This window comes from Eutrigla gurnardus (assembly GCF_963514095.1).
Source record: "Eutrigla gurnardus genome assembly, chromosome: 14".
In the NCBI taxonomy this organism is placed as follows: domain Eukaryota; kingdom Metazoa; phylum Chordata; class Actinopteri; order Perciformes; family Triglidae; genus Eutrigla; species Eutrigla gurnardus.
In genome coordinates, this window is record NC_139937.1 from 1487766 (window position 1) to 1507585 (window position 19820).

Here is a 19820-nt window from a genome sequence, read left to right on the forward strand (position 1 = left end):
GATAAAAAAAAAATTGCGTTTTTAAACAACCAAAACAAATAATGCATAATGAAAATGATGTGGCTGTAAAATGATCAAGCATTTCTAAAAAAAATAAACAGAGGTATTCATTCCAACTCCAAAATTTGGCTCCAAAACTAAGCCCATTTATCAAGTGCCAGTGAGAATTTAACAATACAGTTAAATCAACTTGGATAAAACATGGATAACATTTAATTTACGTTTTGTTTTGCCAGCAATGGCCCTTTCCTCTCCCTGCCCTAAATATGTGTGTATATAGTGTACTTCTTCTGTGCCATTTATGTATTTAGCTTTCTCTATCACTACAGTAACTGTTTGACCGTTCTTTTCTCTGCTTTGAACTCCTCCGTCCGTTTGGGCAAACACAACAACTCACAGCCAAGCGTAAATCAGGCTTTCCGATTGGCTGTAAAAGCTGCTACGGGAGCCAATACGAGCGTCCGATGCATAAACGTAACTCTATACGTCACTCGCAAGATGGCGGATGAGAAGTGATCGATATACATAAACAAAACGGATAAATGCGCCACGGAGACGAGGAGACATCTAGTCACACATTTTACTACTTTACGCATTCGTTTTGTTGTCAGAAATAAATCGCTCACATGGGCAAGCAGGATACCGTTGTTTAGCCCCGATACTCTCTGTCGTTTACGGACATTCTGAGGCTGACTTTCCGCCATCGCGCCAACTAAATTCAGAATGAATGACCGTGTATGACGCGCTGGTGTGCTTCCTGAACAACAGTCCGTGTGGAACAATCGGATCCCTGCACATAGGCGCGTCATAGGAATTTAACGAGGCTTCGAGGCAGATGTTTTGCCTCGAGGAATTTTCATAATCGAGTTAATCGAGTAACTCGATGAATCGTTGCAGCCCTACCTGGGAACACAAACATCCCCCGTGGGGGGCTCTCAGTGTGACCTCAGCACAGGGCACTATCTATCCAGCATGAACATGTAAGCAGGGGGTGCATCTAACATGGAGATGGAGCAGTGTTCTCTTGTTGCAGGAAGTTGGAGGATATCTTTAAAAGATAGTCAGTTAAATAAGTCCTCAGATCTGTGAAAGACAACAGGTTTGCTGATGAGGATGTGTGTGTGTGTGTGTGTGTGTGTGTGTGTGTGTGTGTTAGGGATGTCACGAGAACCGATACTTGCGGTACCTTTCGATTCTAAAATGTCAAAAAACGGACAATGCCCATTTTTTTGAAGTACTACTCACACCGATTCCAGTGTTGGCATCGGTGCCATAACTCTTCCGGAACTGTTGGGGGCAGTATATGCCTCCAGTCGATACTTACATCAGAAGTAGTAGTTCACGAAGAAGTGGAACTACACATAGCAAAACAAAAAACGCACGTGGAAGACTGCAGCTACAGCAATAGCTCCACCGCGTCTGCGACTTGTGGATAAAAAAGGCACAAAGAGTCGTGTATGGAAGTACTGGAAGTGCATATGAGGCAGATGACCATGGCGTAATAATTAATCCCAGAAGCCGTTATGCAAACGGAGCTATCGTGGTCTTCAGACCAAGGGAGGTAATACTTCCAATTTAGCGAAGCACCTGAAAGACTGTCATCCGGATTTGTTTAAAGAATTCTATGCTCTAGCACTACATTTTGTATGTGTTGTTTCAAATATTTTCATAAAGAAGTTCATGTTTACATTTCAAATACATCATGGGATTTTAGGAAATCCATAGAAAATTATCTAATCTCAGAAAATTAATCTTAATCTTTTTTTTTTTAATCTTAGTTTTCCTCTGTAAAACCTTGAACTAGTTAAGAAAAGTTGAAAAATGCTGTGAAGAATTGTGCATCTTGTTAGCTGAATGGCTGCACTGCTACATTCACTGTTTTGTTTTTGCACAGTACCTTAATGCCTGGAAGTCTGGAATGTGTCTGGGAACACTTGTTGTTGCACTATGTTGTTCTATGCTACGTTTTGTATGTCTTGTTTTGACATTTTGATATTTAAAAAAAAAGACGTTTTTCAAGTACATGAAATCTTAGGGGGAAAAAATTCACTGTGATATCGAAATTGGCATCAGGAATCGTGTAATTTTACTGGTATTGGTACCGACTACTGAATTTTTGGTATCATGACACCCCTAGTGTGTGTGTGTGTGTGTGTCTGTGTGTGTGTGTGTGTGTGTGTGTGTGTGTGTGTGACCTCCCTCTCTTCAGAGACATCCGTCCTGTCTAATAATATTTGCCAAGTCAACAATAAACCTGATGGATAATTTTGGTTGTGGTCATTGGTAATGAAACGTAAAGTAATTACAATTAAACTAATTTATCAAAATATCTGCTGATCTCAAACCATGCAAGATGTTGGAGATTAATTAACATTACTTTCAATCAATAAAGCTTCATATAAAAGGCGGTTTTAAAAGTTTAAAAGTGTCTGTTGCTGAAATGTTTCCGATACATCTTTGGTTTAATACCAGATACCATGTCTGGTTTAATGTTAAGAGGAACTCCATTGCCAGGTAGCCATTAAATAATGCCATGGAACTGAAATCACTTTTCCCCCGAATGCGTACCTGGTGAAATAACAGGAAATAATAGAAAGCCGTCTAAATCATAAGTCTCATTTGGTAAAATGCCAAATATTTGCTGCAATCTCAATACATTTTAATGAGTTAAAAAGTAGTCGGGCCACGTTTACAACACACACACACACACGGTCACTCTCACATCTCCACACACATCCTGTAAATCCTGCTGTAACTTTTACGTCTGAATCAACAAACTCTTAATGGTGATTATAAGGGGGAGGAGGAGGTTATTGATGTGTAATTTAAACAGGAAGGCCCAGTAGAGTGTGTGTGCATGTGTGCATGTGTGCGTGTGAGACTAGTGAATGCCAGGGCCAGAGCGAGACTTCCTTACACACACCTGACCTTTTCAAAATCCTTCTGACATTTACAGGACCGATGCGAAGGGACATGAACAGCTCATTTACATAATGATAGGAACTAACTGAGACAGCCATTGAAACAAAAACCAAACCAAGACCTAAGCCCAGCACTCCACTGGGACTAATGAGATACTAAGGACTTACTTTTTCCCTTCTTTTATTAGGGAGGAGGAAAAAAACAAAGTCATCTCATTATCCATCAATCAAATTTCTCTTAATAGGCTAAATGTAACGGGCTCGCTCTCTCTGTTGTAATGATGAAGAGTCTCGGGCTTGGCAGGACTGCACTGTTCACACAGAATCTGTCCATGTGCAGAGCTATTGCACAAGTAGGACTGCCAAAAGAAACATCACCTCAGAATGCCTGATTGCCTTCGCGTTTGTGGGAGGTCATTTATAGGTATGGATAACAAACCATGTCGGAGGGGCCGATAGCGCTCTGGCTGACAAGAAATCCCCATGGTGACAGACCATGATGAGGTCACCTGTGGTTTATTTTCCTGTCTGTCATAAACAGCATGGTCTTCAGTCCAAAGACGGTTTGCGAGACGGTGAGGGAGGCCATTTGAATATACCAAGCTACTCTCACTCAAACAAAACACACTGAGCGGGAGATAATGAAAGATAGATGAAAATAATGAGCGTCAAGAACAAGGCCCCAGTATGTGCTAAACGGCAGGGGGTGGGGGGGATTCAAGTGGCGGGTGAGATAGAGGGGAGGTGGGGCGTCGCCTGTCTTAATCAGACGCTACCCGTTTAGGTCTCCAGTCAATCCTGAAACTCTGCTGAAACCCTGCTCTGTTGTCCAAAAGCCACCTGTTTCCTCGAAACTAAGGAGAGCATTGAAGAGCAGCTTTGCATATAAATAACCTTTGCCGGAGGATTCCAGGTAAACAAAGACCAACGTTGGTTAGAGTCGAGAAGGAAGCGGCCTCCTCCCCCAGCCCTGACCCTGCATGCTCACCGGTTTCTCAGGCAGCCAGCCAGCCAGCCAGCCACCCCCTGCACACTTGCAGCTTACTCAGCCAGAAAGACAATGCTGCCATAGCCCCCCACTCCCAACTCCCCCTCACATAAGCCCACTCCTCTTCCAATAAAAACATCTCCATGGTAATGGCCCAAGCCTTTCTGACCCACATCTGTGGTCCCTTACAACCTTGAATTGGGGGATGGGTGTAGTATTATCGTGTAATTCCAGAGCTTAAACTGGACCCCCACCTATTGAGTTGGATATATATGTAACTGCAGAAGCCGTCCCTAATTAAAAACCCATCAACGTCAATATGGAATACCTTAAATTACAGCTAAGCTACATTAAAGTGAAAAACTTTGCTGAACCATAAAATTAACTTCTCTGGGATGGTGAGCTAAGTGCTTGCTGGGAAACACAAAATGCAAAGTAGAGAAGTTCCTGCTCCACAGATGCAGCTCAACTTGCATGTTTCACTATTACCCAAAAAGGGGTCAGAGGTTTACTCTGAAACGATGGCTTGAATGAATCAGAACTAAAAAGCACTGTTTTTTCACTGCATTTTTCCCCCCATCGCTCATAAATATGTAACCCCCCCCCCCCCCCCCACCCCCACACACACACACACACACACTCTCCTCCCTCCCTGTAGAACACTTCATGTTCAGTACAATGAAATCGGACAAAAAAAAGGGTCCACTGTATGATTAAATCAAAACAGGGTGACTCTGCTTATGAGTTGTGATTAGAAGGACATGGCGATAAACTCCATTACTGTACACTAGTGAACATGTACACTGTAGCTGTGCCAGCGTTAGATCTAGGTCTGCATTCTTGCCCCAATTACTGCACAAAACAAATAGCTGGCCAAGCAAGGAGGCAGAGAAAATGTTGAACTGGTTTCATACCACACGCATTCATATGTTAATGCGTTCCCAGCATGCCAGGGATGTTTGCTCCCGTTTGTGTGGCCTGCTCACAGTGGTGGGGGCACCTGTAGGCTACAGCTGGCTCAAGGGAATTGGAGAAGACTGAATAATTAACCCGTTTAAACAGGTTGCCAGGGATGCAGCAGTGGCCTGTTACCTTCTTTAACTCACCTCATTCATAATAAAAGGCCTACACTGGGAGTGGCTCCCTCGATGTAAACGATTAGTTACAACTAAAAAAGAAAAACAGGGAAAAACAGACTTGTCATCATTGTCACGTGTCCCTCGGTGTGGGCGTCAGGACGGGTTCAGCTCGGTCTGTGATGGTGGACGGGTCAAGACAAGCGACAGGTTGAGAGAAGGGTGGCTTCAGGGGAAAGAGTGCCAAGGTCAGGCTGCAACAGTGGCTCACTTAAAGCAGGGGAAACGCTACTACAGAGACCAGCATGCACCTGGGGGAAAACACCTTGCTGCTCCACGGAGCCACACCTTAGGACAACTAAACATGGCGTTGAGTCACCGACCGAAACTCGGGTCAAAGAGCGATACGGGAACCGAAAACATGAGAAGAATGGTGGGGGAGAGGGACACAGAGAGCTGATGGTTTGAAAATATCATATCAGACAATTGTGGGGTTAAAGCTTAAGAAATCACCTGCCGGGTTTCCGCTCCTGTCGCCGCCCGGACAGGTGCTAGTCAGGTTCAAACGGATCTCCTCTTGAATTATTAAAGCTGAAGGCAGTGCGTTGCTCAAAACCAGCTCAACACAAGTTTTTTTTTAAATATAGACACATTTCTATATGTGAAAGTGGAGGTTAATTACCGTGCTGAATAAGTATGGACGCGACCAAGCAGAGCAGTCCGGTCCTTTTCGAGCCGTCATGCCAGTTTCGGGCGTCACGTCTCGCCATGGTCGGTTACGGTCCCTTTTCCTTTGAAAGGAAGCAGGCAGCAGTCTCTCCGGGATGAATGGACAGTCGAAACCTTCAGATGCGGCTCAGTTTCTGTGTGAAAGCTCACTCATTCGAGGCGAAAATAAACTTGTTCGGCTGCAGGACGGAGCGGGAGTCCGACGGAGGTTCGTCTTAGCCCCGCTGTCTGCGTCTTTGCTGAACCGAGCGAACGGTCCGTGTGACTCGGTCCCGGTGAACACAGGTGAATCTCCCGGAGTGCTGCCGCGCTCTCTGTACTCCAACAACTAGTTCCTGGGAGCGCGCTGTCCGACTGTGTGTGTGTGTGTGTGTGTGTGTGTGTGTGTCTGTGACTGGGTGATGTCATCAGGCTCAGAGGCGTCACAGCTCTCTGTTGCCCAAAAACAATTAGGACCAGCGATGGGGAGGGGAGGGGGGAACTCTGGGAACAACTTGTTGAAATCGCCAAAAGCACTTTTCCTTGAAAAACACACAGCTTGCACATCGATATCATCTAAAAAAATGTTTAACTTATTTTCTGTAAGGCATGGAGATTATCCAAACACGCGTGATTGATATCCAGGACTATCCCCGTATATGGCATCATCCAACATCTGAGCTTCTCGTTCACACTCAATGTTGCCTCAAAGTAATCTCAACAACCTGCTGTAGTTGCATACAATTAAATATTCAGCAACCGGTGTACATGTTATTAGAGCAGAGCGGAACTCGGCCTTCAAAAAGGAAACTAATGATCCCACCGTGTTTGGGTGGGTTGGTGAGGCAGGCCTACGTGGAAACAGATAATTCTCGCGCCCCCTGCTGTTCGTTTCTACACAGACACATTATTGAGATTTCTCAGCTCAGATGAACTCCAGCACAGCAGATGCCAAAGTCAATAAACATTCATTAATGAACAGCAAAATACAGTCAGCAAAATCAAATAGAGAAGAAACAGCTTCTCGTGTGTCTATTTGCAGACTCTCTTGTTGATGAGATTTTTTTTCGTTGTCTTCTTCCACAGAATAACTTCCCATTCATTTTTGCCCTATTTTCCTCTGAGGCAGGGTGCACACTAGCATAGCAAAGGCATTATCTGGTTAAGGTCTAATCCTTACACCCAAGTGTTTTACAGCCAATGTAATTACATCTCCATAAGTCCCACAGTTTAAAATCACGCCGCTCCGTTCCCTCTGTTCTGTTCCTTTTCCAGATTCCCCTCCAGTGTCACCCTCTTATTTTCAGACTGTATTTCTGTCTGAAGATGCTGATAGTGATCAGAGGTCAAACAATGTTATGCACACCAGAAAAATAAATATAAATATGTTCCTCTTTTGGAGATTTATGCCTCAAAGTGGCAGGGGGGGTTCATTTTCTTCTCCACTCCTTGCCCACTGTAAATCCAAACACTGTGAAAGCATCTGCCATGCAAAGAAAGCAGCTGTGGGTTTTCAATGCCAACGGTGCTTTGCATCGCCATATTTTAATTTGGCCCCGGAGGCAGGATGCATGAGGACCAACACAGTCAGGGGCTAGTAAAGCACATGCATACATGGTAGAGTGAGGAGCTTTAAAGCCACCAAACGGAGATTTCCTTCCTTTTCTATGCCATACTCATCCATTTTTCATACCAAAATCGACCTTCACACCCTCCACTTTCCAGCTACCGCCCACTTATACGTCACCTCTCCCTCTCTCTCTCTCTCTCTCTCTCTCTCTCTCTCTCTGTCTCTCTATCTCTCTCTCTCTTGTCACCATCTCACACACTTTACACCTTCCCTTCGTTTACACTTTCCTTCCTCCTCATCCCTCCCTCTCCCTCTCCCTCTCCCCCTCTCTCTCTCTGTCTCTCCCTGCCTCTTCCCGTGTCATTCGATTTCCTTTGTCCACTCGTCCTTCACTCCTTGCTGCTATTCATCCCGTCCTCCATCCTCGTGCTCTCCGGGGGTCTGTGGCAGTGATAATGAAGCGCATAGTTAACAGATATTAGCTCATTGGCAGTGGATTCATTAGACAGAGCCAAGGCTTATGGTGATTATTTACCCATAGAGGAGGGGCCACCGGATCAGTATGCTCTGTGTCAGCAGCCAGGGCTTCTTTGAAGTCACACTGTCTTTGTTCCTCTGCAACACTCTCACACTTCTCTGCTCCCTGGCTTCTCTCATTCTGTCTGAGCACCTCTCGCTCCGCACGTTTCCCTCCTTGCTGCTCTCCACGTTTGTTCCCTCCCTCTCTCTCTCTCTCTCCCACTCTCTCTCTCACTCTCTCTCTCTCTCTTTCCCTGTCATTAGACACCCACAATACATATTCGCGCTCACTCACTTCCCCTCTCTTTGACTATCTCTCTTCACCACCCCCATTCACCCAATGGTAATTATGGAAAATCTGTAATAGTGCTCAGAGGAGCCGATAATACCTTTAGCTTAATTAAAGACATTTATGGGATGTAAAGACATGTAGCCTAGGGGTTGCTGTGCACCCACACTAACCCAAACTCTTTATTTCTCGCTTTTCACATCTCCCTCAATCCCTTGCTTTCTGCTGTTCTTATCATATTTCGCACACGCACATCATGATACACACACCGGTGCATGCTCATTCCTTTTGTCAAACTGAATCTTAAGGTCAGAAGTTCCGTAAGCTCTGAAGTGTAAAACACTGCAGGCCTACATTGTGGTGTGTCTGGCTTGTGTGCGGCCATAGTAACAGACCATGTAGTTTATCAGCTTCAAACACACACACACACACACACACACACACACACACACACACACACACACACACACACACACACACAGATGCTGGCAATAATGAGTCTTTTCCTGCTGATTATCCCAGTGTTGGCCACATCCTGTTGGGCTGAAAGATGTGCAGCAAACATGTCAGTCAGAGACAGTAGTAATATTGCAGGAAAGTGAACCCTACTTGGAGCTTAGAAAGGTCACAGTGTGGGAGAGGTAGCTGGTGCAGTGAGAGTTCCCCCTATCTTTATGTGTGATGGAGTCTGGTTTTCTCACCGTTCTTCTGGTGTATACCGTGGCGGTATCTTCCTCCCGCTCTGACATCACAGGTATGAAATACTTTGCGATTTTATAGAAATAGAAATATATAGAAATATATTGCTCAACGGATCTGGGACGGGAGCCTACATTTCCTGACTAATGTGCAAACGTGAACAGACCTATTTTATTGGCTTTAATCTGACCATCTTGAAACAACAGGTTCATTTTTCAACAGCACTCACATGTTGATGTATTTGTTGAAAGGGTTATCGGCCGTTGTAATCCTTCCTCCTGCCCATACTGGCTGCAAAGGGACACCTTTTCCCGAAGTGATTCAATGTAAAACAACATCCACAGTGCTTTTTCTGTGTGAAAAGCGCAATTTAAATGCATTTGAAACTGGCATATGATGTTTTAGCAGTCTGTGTCAGAAAGATCAAGTGGTGATCTACCAAAGGGAGCCTTTGTTGTGTGTGCAAAGTTCTTTCTTTCGTTACTCCCCATCTGCCACGGCTCAGCAAAGAATTGCTGTCCATGAAAATGTCACTACAAAGACTGTAACTTTGGAAGAGACACACTAAATTTGACTCTGACTCTGCTGAAGTCCTAGATTAGCTTCAGCGAAGCTCATGTCCCTCAATTCTTATACTGAAATTGTTTTAAGAGGGAATCTCTTTGTGTCCAGACCGGGAACAAGGAACAATTATAAGAGCCGATAACTGTGTCAATGCAGCCTACATATGGGTATGTGAGTATTGTTTCAACCTATAGTTTAAGGGATGAAACACAAACCAGCAGACCTCAGCACTGTAGTAAATAAGCAGAATGTAAAGGCTTTGTTAAAGACTCAAGACTGAGTTATGAAGCTGTTTGTTCCTCTCTCCCTCAGACTGGGAAGAAGCTGTGGTGGCTCGAGAGGGCACGCCGACCACCTTGGTCTGTACAGACACCACAGTGCGGGGCGCCGTGGCCATTAACTGGATGGTGAAGCCACTTGGTGTGGATGATTGGAAACTGCTTCTCTCAGCCAGCGAAAGCAAAGAGTTCTCTGGTGGCGCCTCGAAGGCATCCATGCGATTGACTGACCCCAACTTTCAAGACACCAGGGTTTTCTCTTTGTTCCTTCTTCCCACAGTGGAGGACAGCGGCCTCTACTCATGCCTGATAAAGCAGCAAGAGAAGAAAGTGAAGGAGAAGATTATCCCGTTAGCCATCCTTACAGGTAGAGTGATCTGCTGCTTACATATAGATCCATGCACCTGTGCCCCTCCCAACGCCAGGTTTCTTTATAGCACCTAGTTTGGATCAACATTCTGTCTATTATGATGTTTCTACATATCACTTGTTTTGTTTTTACAGTAAATCTCTCCATGGCCAAATATGCCTTTATGAAATATTGACATAACTAATAACCAATTATTTGCTTGATTGCTAAGTTAATGAGGACCTATGAGAAATCACCTTTGCCACACGCCATTTCGATTTCCTGCATTCACGTAGTGCAACAGCAGTACAATTTTGAGGTTGTATTATACTTGACTATTTCTATTTGACTATACTTCTACTCCACTACAGTTCAAATCACATGAACAGATGAAACAATAAAATGCTGTATGCATGTTATTTCATCACTGATAACAATCCACTAATAAATATTTGAATACAACACTCTTAAAGCGGCCATAGAGTCCATAGTGACTTATTTAACTTTTCATACTCAAAGTCTGTTTTGCTGGTGATTCTTATCTGTTTTACAAAACCACCAAACTTTTACTTGTAAGTTATTATTACAGTTATTTGACTCATTATAAGTTGTAATGGTTTATATGTACACTTTGTTATTTAAACCTTTACCTGTAATGGTGTATATGTACGTTATGTAAACTTTTACTTGTAATGGTGTATATGTACACATATTTAAAACTTTTACTTGTAATGGTGTATATGTACACGGATTTTAAACATTTACTGGTGTATATGAACACGGATTTTAAACTTTTATTTGTAATGGTGTATATGTACACATATTTTAAACTTTGACTTGTAATGGTGTATATGTACACGTATTTAAACATTTTACTGGTGTATATGTACACGTATTTTAAACTTTTACTTGACTGAAACATTTGAATACTTCTTTCCCGTGTCTTCCCTCGTCTGCAGTCACTGTTGTCCCCGCTGCACCCATTCCTCAGTGGAGCACCCTGCAGCTGGTTGCAAGTGTTAATCCCTACTTTGCTGTCACCGAGATCACTTGGGCAGCACCTGACGGCATGACCATGAAGAGTGAGAAAAAGCCCAAAACACACACAGTGGTCAAACGGCCAATGGTCCAGAGCAATGACAGCGGGGCTTACATCTGCAGGGTTCGCTCGTGGGGCAACAACAGCACTCGGTTCGCCTTCAACGTGGACGTGACTGTTGATGGTGAGGCAGTTTGGAGAGAAAATCACTGAGGAGCTGAATGCATTTATTGCTTGTGCTGATGCTCTGCGTGGGCATCAGTAGAAACTCCAGCAGCAGCAGCAGCATTATTTATTTAAGCATCCTGTAGCTACAGTTCTTCAAAGTATTTACTTTTATAGACCAGTTGCACATTTTAAAAGTCTACTGCAGATCTTTACTAAAAATGAAGTGATTCCTACTGTGAATATTATAGTTTCTACACTTGTGTTTTATTCATTATTTGCTTTTTGCCCCCCCACTCCACAGCTTACAATGCAGCCCGATTCACCAATATAATACATGGTGAGTGACTTTGTAACACAAGCAGTCTGAAAGTACTGTATCAGCAGCTTGATAATCTGGCGGAGCAGAATGCCAGACCAACTGAAGAAGTAACTCTCAGCATATAATCCCTATTGTTGTATGATTTCTCCACTATCCCCATTTCCCCACTCTCTATATTCTGTTTATGCTCTGTCTTCATTCACCCTCTTTATTCTGTATTCCCTGTCTATTTATCTGTCTTTGTCTTCAAATCAGTGTCTGGTACTCCTTCTTCCTTCCTTCCTCCATCTATTTTATCATTATAGTTTCTCTTGATTTCCTATTCCCTCTTCTCCTGCAGAGAGCGAGATCTCCACTGCCACCCAGGTCCAGACACCATCCCCCGTGACCTGTCCTGGTGTCCAGGGGGACTACGTCCGGCTGCACTGGCTACCTCCAGACACCAAGTACGAGAAAATAAAGCTGGTGTACAGGTATGACCGCTGGAGGGACTCCACCTTTTTGACTGAAAAAAGCAAGAATGTCCAGCTCGCCGGCCCACCCTACAACGCAGAGGCCGGGAGTTTTTCCTTTTTGCTCACCCCCCTTACGTTGAATGATGGCGGCCTCTTCATTTGTGAGGTGATCCTTGATGACAACGCCACAAGCCGCAGGACCAAGATCAGCGTCCTGAAAGGTACAGTTCTAATGAAAGAGGTGAATAAACAGATGGGTGACAAATTATCGTCACGAGCCCCCAAAGATATTTCCTCATTTGTATGAGGTATCCCTCCCCCTATAATCCGTTATATGTCCTTTATCTAAAGGAATGCTTTGACATTCAGAGAAACGTCCTGATTTGCTCTCATGCAGAGGGTTAGATGAACTGCCAAGCTTTGGAGAGCAAGCAGCAGGGGAACATCTGCAAAAAAACAGGCTGAGTGTAAATGATTTATTAAACAAAAGGCTTACAAACTGAGAGTCCAGGTTGCAACTCGTTAACGGGCAACTCCATGTGGCAATGAAAGATGAACCGACACAGAACAGAGCGCCGGGGCTGGTATAAATACTGAGACTAAGGCCACGAAGCAGGGTATTTAGAGAAACAAATACCCCCCCCCCCCCTTTTAAAAATAACTGTGCACACAACATCGTTTAACCGCATAAATCCACCGCCGAGCACCATTATAACTATGCCAAACCTGCGGCAGTGTAGGGAGAAGGATAAAGCCATGCAAGCCAACCAGAATCCTCAGAATCAACAACAACGAATAAAACAAGCGACTTCCTGTAACGCTTAAGAACCTAAAACCCCGTTTCTCCCAGTTGACACGACAACACATAACCGGCGTTATCCGAAACCTCCACTTTGGCCGGAGTTTTTAGAAATAAACGTTTTGTGTGATAAAAACAGCGTTTTCATGTAAATGAGAGGCCAAACCGCGTGGAAATATCTGCGTTTTCCCTTCGTGTAAATGGGATCTAATGGGGAAGTGAGAACAGGGAGCAGCAGGTCTAACAGGGACAGGTGGACTGAATCAGGGCGGGGCAGAAACACTCTTTCATTGCTTTTAAAAAGGAGTTGGAGCCAGGAGGCAATTAGCTTAGTCCAAAAGTTGGAAATTAGAAGTGCGTTCATCCTAAATATAAGCAAATTCTATAATTATCCAACATTTTCTCCATTACTTATCAAAATTAAAATATCAACAATAAACTGTGTGAAAGTAGTAACTGACGATTTGCAAATTTGTAAAACAGATTTGGGGAGGGCTCATTCACTGGACCTTCACAGGCCTGGCGGTGCATATTTTCAGGCAGTCTCTCTTGGAAGGCATTCATAGTGTTGACCTTGAGTCTTGACATGAAAAGTGAAATAATTCTGCAAAACATTTTCAAAAGTGGGAACTACAGAGAGCAGTTGGCTCCCCTCACTTCCACACAGCAGGCTAATCACAAAATAGTTTCTGAAAGTAACAGAAGTGGTGGGACACTGCTCTCCGCTGGTTGCCTGGCAACCTCACTGTGACGACGCTGGGTCACCGTACCCTTACTGCACACAATTCCCCTTAAAACCACAACGTGACATGTTTGCAGTTCCGTTTGTGTATGGATTTGACGAATGAGACCTAATTGATCGGTGAGCGCTCAACGTTTCCTCCCACTTTAAGCTAAACTAAGATGATGGCTTAGTACACATGTAGACGTGAGAGTAAATGTCAAATTCTTCATTTAATCTGAACAGTGTACAAGACAGTGTTACAGTGATGTAGAGTTCCTTGTAATCAGAGAAATGTTTCAAGAAGCATTTGCCTTGCTGATGTGTCCTTGAGCAAGTACTGATCCCTAACCAGCCCCCAATATTGCTCCTGAGAAAGAACATTTGCTTGACTCATAAATTTAAAGAAAAATTGTTTTGAGCAAAACACCTGTCGATTTTTATGGGAGCGCCTTGGGGAGGTTTCGCCCTTTGCAGAAACATTCTAAATACATTTGGAACCACACTCGCAAAACCCAATAATGGCGTACACATCCAATGCCCTGTCATGGCGGCCTTGGAAGACTATACTAATCACAGTCCTGCTGGCATCCATCACAGCCGCCCAGACGCCACCAGCCCATCCATCACTGTCACCCTGCTTCACACATCTGCACCTCACACACACGGATACGTACACATCCACACACACACCAGTCCTGTGACACATATATTTTTACCCCACCTTATTATAAATATCATTATGTATGATTATACCTGCTGCCCTCCCACCAAGGCTGCATGTGGCCCACAGTGATCACACTAATCAAGGCTGAAATGTGCGAGTTTTATGTGTATGTGTGTGTGTGTGTGTGTGTGTGGGGGGGGGGGGGGGTTCTGTGAAGCTTGATTACACCCAGATGGATCCTCATTTCAGTCTGAGGAGACACTAAGCATCAGTCACAGTCAACCATTGCATTAGCAGCAAATCACATTAATGAATATATATTATTTTGACCCCCTCTCTGAATTGTTCTTTGTTTTTCATATCACTTTCCCTTTACCCCCATTACTCTCTATCTGTCTTTGCCCTTTTCTGTATTCACACACTACCCTTTAACTCACTTTCTCATCCTTCCTCCCTCTCCCTTTTCCTACCATTTCTTTTCATTTCTTTCATCCCTCTGTAACATTTTCTCTTCCCTTATCCTCCTATCTCTCTCTCTCTCTCTCTCTCTCTCTCTCTCTCTCTCTCTCTCTCTCTCTCTCTCTCTCTCTCTCTCTCTCCACTCTGCATCACATCCAGTTAAAACCAGCCGATCCTCTTCAATGGTGGAGTTGGGGTGCCTGTACTCAGAGCGGTCCCACGTCCGAAGGGCCACTTGGAAGTACCAGGACACGAGTCGCCGGCTGCCCTTGTTTAGCAAAGGCCTGGGTAGCATTTCCACCACTCTGCCCCTACCCATTACCTCTGACACAGCTGGGAACTACACCTGCACCCTACAGCTGAACAACGGACAGACCGTCTGGGCAGTGCAAGCTGTCACACTGCCCCACCAAGGTGGAACGGATGGTATGATAAAACAAACTCTGTTACGACGTCTTTGTCAACGCTATATTATTTAAGTAACACGGGAGGCCTGGCAGACTAACTGTCAACTCAGTGAGATAATGAACCATGAATGTGGAAGATTCTGGGATATGTGTTCTCTGAAGCGTTCCACGGCGCATTCAAGCCAACCTCAGGTCAATTCATCTGCCAGAAAGCCCCCGGCTTCAGGGGGGAAAGCTCCTGATGGATACCATATGTTATGCTTCCTTAATGTAGTGAAAAGGTCACAGGTCAAGACTTCTGTGACGTGATTTGCAGATGATATCCAGCGGGAATAACTCAGTCCAATTTATGTGACCATTTTTCATAAAAATCCACCACAGTTTTAATACTCTGCTCAGCTGCCATAAAATATAAAACATAAAGGCTATCGTTTTTCTCATCACACTCAGCCAGCTGATATGCGAATATAAGAAGACGGGACCTTAGGACATCTCTCCCTACAAAAACTAAATTATTCAAGCTTATTGTATTGGTGGCTGTGGGGGAGCACAGGAGGATGTGACAGCTGAATGGATCCCTGAGCAGAGATGAATTCACTCCCTGTACCCCGATACATCACTTTGGGTTGAGGAGCCCAGAGCTCATCATCATGCACACTGATGGTATGGCTATATGAGTAATGGAAAAGAGAGAAAAGGTGATAAAGACAGGGAGGGGCAGCAAGCTTTCACCTCTCTCTCTCTCTCTCTCTCTCTCTCTCTCTCTCTCTCTCTATATATATATATATATATATATATATATATATATATATATATATGATAGTGTTGCATTTGTCCAGTGTAACATGCAACATTTAGACTCAGAGTAGAGTGATTATTTAAAGAATAAAAACATTAGATTAGATTAGATTTTTGAGTAGTAGCTAGAAAAGCGTTATATAAATGCAGGTCCATATACACAGTTGAAAAGTGAAGGGTTGCACAAATACTGCAATTGTGCAAGATAGCTCAAAAGTTCTTGGTTACTAATGAATAGGATGACAATAAGCAGTGACAGTTAAAGTTAGAGTTTATAAATAGGGAAGCATCCAGGGTTGGCTCTAATAAAATTTGGGGCCATCTTATGTGCTCTAAGCCATATCTAAAAGTAAAGTGCCGGTTGTAGAAAAATAAAAATTCTGCATAATAGAGTTCCTTTCACTGGTGGCATAGTTCAGAGAATGCACAATTGAAGCAATCATGGTGCTCTGCAGCACATAAAATACTTCAAATGTCAGGGATGTTCTGCAATCATTTGCTATCCCGACTAGGCCCATCATTTGCAATGCATTCAAGCAGTTCTTTGGTCTGCCTTCTATCAGCCATCCTCCTCAATCGCACTGATATAATAACCCCCCCCCCCCCCCCCCATGAAGATGAGAAAAAGGTGGAGGGAGTTACAGAAATAGAGGAAGAAGCAGTGTGGTCGTGAGAAACTGGAAGCATTAATGCCTCACTTCACTTCACTCAATTACCATAATTCATGCGTTAACGCTGGCATGGAGAACAGTGCAGGTCAGTTCTTGAGGTCAGCTCTCACCACAGTATTCCATTAACAACCTCGACACACACTCACCAATCAATTACTCCTCACACAGCACACGAGGATTGATCATAGTGGAGCTGGCTAAAAGCTGTGTCACAGGTGAAGCCTCGGGCCGTCCTTTAACAAACATATCTGATGTGATGTCGGAGTGGACGGTGGTCGCTGTCATCGCAGAAGCTCAAACACCATGAAGAGACACTGTATGAATAGTTGAGAAAAAGATGAAATAAGAAGTGTGTTTTGGTAAAGTAACGGTTCTGTTTGTTAGGCTTCTCTTTGGCTATCCAAACAGATCTGATGGCTTTGTGCTTGGTGAACAGTGAGCAGGCAGTGACAGAACACTGGTTTGGGTACTAAATTACAACAGTCTCTGTGAAAACGAGGCTCCTCGTGTCGCCCCATGGCGTGTTTTGAAAGACTGATGTCATCCTCATTATGCAAACAAACCTGACAAGTTTGAAGGCATGCGTGAGCTCACCTAACACAAATTGACTGGTGGGACATTGCAAACGGTTGGCTTATGTAAGGTCTGTGATTATCAAGCCTACGCCTTCCATCCACCTGTTTTTTCCAATGCTGCATTGACAGGCTGTCGCTAAAAGACTGCTATTTACATTGTTTGTCAGTTTGCCTGGAGGCAGTTTCATTGCTGGGATCAGATGTTGAGACTGCATGACAAAGCCTCTCCTGACTTTATTTACAATATATACATGACTAGATATTTAGATCATGACTTAGGGAAAAGGTAGGATTTGCAAAAGGTCTAATCAACTCTGTAAGGAAGGGGCATTTGTGAGGTTTTGTGGAATGATCCGACCGTATCTGCTCTCTTTGATACTGGTGCTTTACTTTTTCTCCTCCATGCTCCAAATGGACAACGTTTACTGTCCAGGCTAAGAGTCTGTCAGATCGATGCCTGCTCAGCTGTCTTACAGACAATTCTGTCACACAGCCTGGGTTTCTTCGCCTTCTTGCCTGCTCCAAGTGTGTGTGACTGACAGCAGCATGATGCAAATGCATGTAATATGTTTGGAAAATCTCCACTGCAATATGTCTTGAAATGCTTGAAGTGATCACGTTAAGGGAAAAGGTTGCCTCCTTTGACTCGAACAAAAGAACAAACTGAAGAACAAACAGCAATAACTTTTCTCCATGTCATGTTCTACCACACACTCTCATAGCTCTATACGTTTTATATTAGCACTGTTCTTGTTCATGCCCCCCCCCCCCTCTCTCTCTCTCTCTCTCTCTCACTCTCTCTCTCACTTTTTTCTTTCCTTTAGTTGAGAGTGTCAGTGTGACCACCCCCTCCCTGCTCCCTTCTCTCTCTGCTTTATTACTCCTGGTGCCCCTGGTTGCTGCAGCTGTCGGTGTGTTGCTATGGAGACAGAGACACATTTCTGGTCGTGGTGAGTCTTCTGGCGTTTTTTTTTTTTTTTTTTTGACAGCTCTCTGTGTTCTGTCCATCTTTGGCCCCTGTCGACTGCCACTGAGTGATGTGGGCCGTGACATCCTCTGGGTTTGTTGTAATGAAACCATACCCACGTCCCCGCCTCCTTGTGCATTTGAGTGTGTGTGTGTGTGTGTGTGTGTGTGTGTGTGTGTGTGTGTGAGCGAGAGAGAGACTGCATTGGTAACTATCTCTGTACTCAGGTATTGAGCAGTCGCTGTCTGTCCACTCGGGTGAAACGGAGAACATCTATGAGAATCCTGAGGATATCACACAGGTGATGAATTCAGAAATTTCCGATAACTAAATGATGAATAATCTTCCCCTCTTCCTCTCCTCCCGTCTGACATTTACCACTCTTTCGCTTCTCTTTTTATATATCTCTCACCCACCTCTCCTCCCTTACTGTCTTGTCTCGCTTGCGCACTGTTTAAATGTATTTTTTTGTTGCTTTCCTCCTGTTTGTTTTTCCTCTGATATTCATTACCCCTCCCTCTCTGTCACTTGTTGTTCATTAAACCTGTTTTCCCCTTCCCAACAGGCTCCTCCCCAGAGCTCAGTCTACATGGTGAGTTATTGTGTTGTCCCCTGTGCGCACACAAAGGCATGGTGAATATGTGTGCTTGTGAGGAGATGTGACACACAACCACCAATGCATACAGACTTTCTCTCTCTCTACTGCTTGTTCCCAAAGATGTCAGCAGATGCATCTTCCATCACACTTGCAGTCTCTCTCCCAATCTGTCAACTCTCACTCAGATAAATCCATTGCCTATCAACTGCCACCGTTACATTAGTGGTATTAACAAATCAATCTCATTACACAGGGTACAGAGGGACATAAATCTGGCCTCAGTACCATGAGTCTCTCACTTTTTCCTCCTCTTCACTCTCTCCTCCCCTGTCTCCGTTCCCCTCTTTCCTTCTTTATGCCAGGATTTGAAGCCAAGAGTAGTGGATGATGTCTATAAGGAACTGGAGCGGTAAGTGAAAAGCTTGCATCACCTATGTGTGTGCTGTTGTATTTTGAACATTATGTGTGTGTGTGTGTGTGTGTGTGTGTGTGTGTGTGTGTGTGTGTGTGTGTGTGTGTGTGTGTGTGTGTGTGTGTGTGTGTTTGAACTACCATTCATCTGCCCCTCACATTCCTCTCACACTCCCCAATCACGCTGGCCTGAACATTACTCTGACACTGTAGCATAATATCACGCCATGCGTTGACAGGCAGCACTCCTTCGCCCCTGTGTGTTGTTGATGCGTGGGCTGTCCATGTTTGTGTTTAAGAAGGATAAAAGAGACTGAGGGACGGGATTTTGTGTGTGCAAATGTGTCTATGTGCTCTGTTTTCAGATCCTAGCAGTGTCAGGGCTGATCACCTACCCACATCTCATCCAGTTGTCACATCTGCTGAGTTCCCAACTGCAGCAGAAGGCCTTTATAAAGAAATGTAACAACTGAATGTCAGTGCTGGGATTTGATAAAAACTGTGTTTCAGGGAACTCAATTGCTTGAATGCTTTTTTATATCCGAAGCTATTGCTCTTTATACGTTTGTTACTGATTTACTTTGATGGCTAGTTGCACAAAAGGGGAAAGATTGTTCCTTAAGGGTCTAATATGTGTCCTCTCCTCAATGTCTGAAAGTTAATGTGTTATATTGTCTCTTACTTCAATTATGTATTTTGTATTGTGCCAGTTGATAAGTATTTCTACGGATATTTATTTTTACGTATACACATTTCTAAATAAACATGTTCTCTGTATGTTTGCACGTGTCCTATACATTTTTCG

At 44.0% G+C, this 19820-nt stretch overlaps 2 protein-coding genes across 4 annotated transcripts in view; one reads left to right on the forward strand and one right to left on the reverse strand.

Moving 5' to 3' along the window:
* LOC311024693 (nectin-2) overlaps nt 1–6079 on the reverse strand; it is a 99042-nt gene extending 92963 nt beyond the window's left edge. For 2 of the 3 annotated variants that reach the window (XM_084027221.1, XM_084027220.1), the window contains exon 1: nt 5668–6077. In XM_084027221.1, coding sequence (XP_083883347.1) covers nt 5668–5755 — 88 coding nt within the window. In that variant the 5' untranslated portion in view covers nt 5756–6077. Of the gene's footprint in view, nt 1–5667 lie in introns of all 3 variants that reach the window. The other variant, XM_084027219.1, reaches the window with a different exon arrangement.
* A 2612-nt stretch (nt 6080–8691) lies between these two features.
* g6fl (g6f-like) lies at nt 8692–19794 on the forward strand. The gene is made up of 11 exons (XM_084026599.1): nt 8692–8825; nt 9647–9979; nt 10921–11184; nt 11470–11505; nt 11828–12163; nt 14748–15014; nt 17864–17989; nt 18234–18307; nt 18572–18598; nt 18967–19013; nt 19381–19794. The coding sequence occupies exons 1-11, from the start codon at nt 8753–8755 to the stop codon at nt 19385–19387; spliced, it is 1590 nt and encodes a 529-aa protein (XP_083882725.1). The 5' UTR covers nt 8692–8752; the 3' UTR covers nt 19388–19794.
* Nucleotides 19795–19820: the final 26 nt, after the last annotated feature.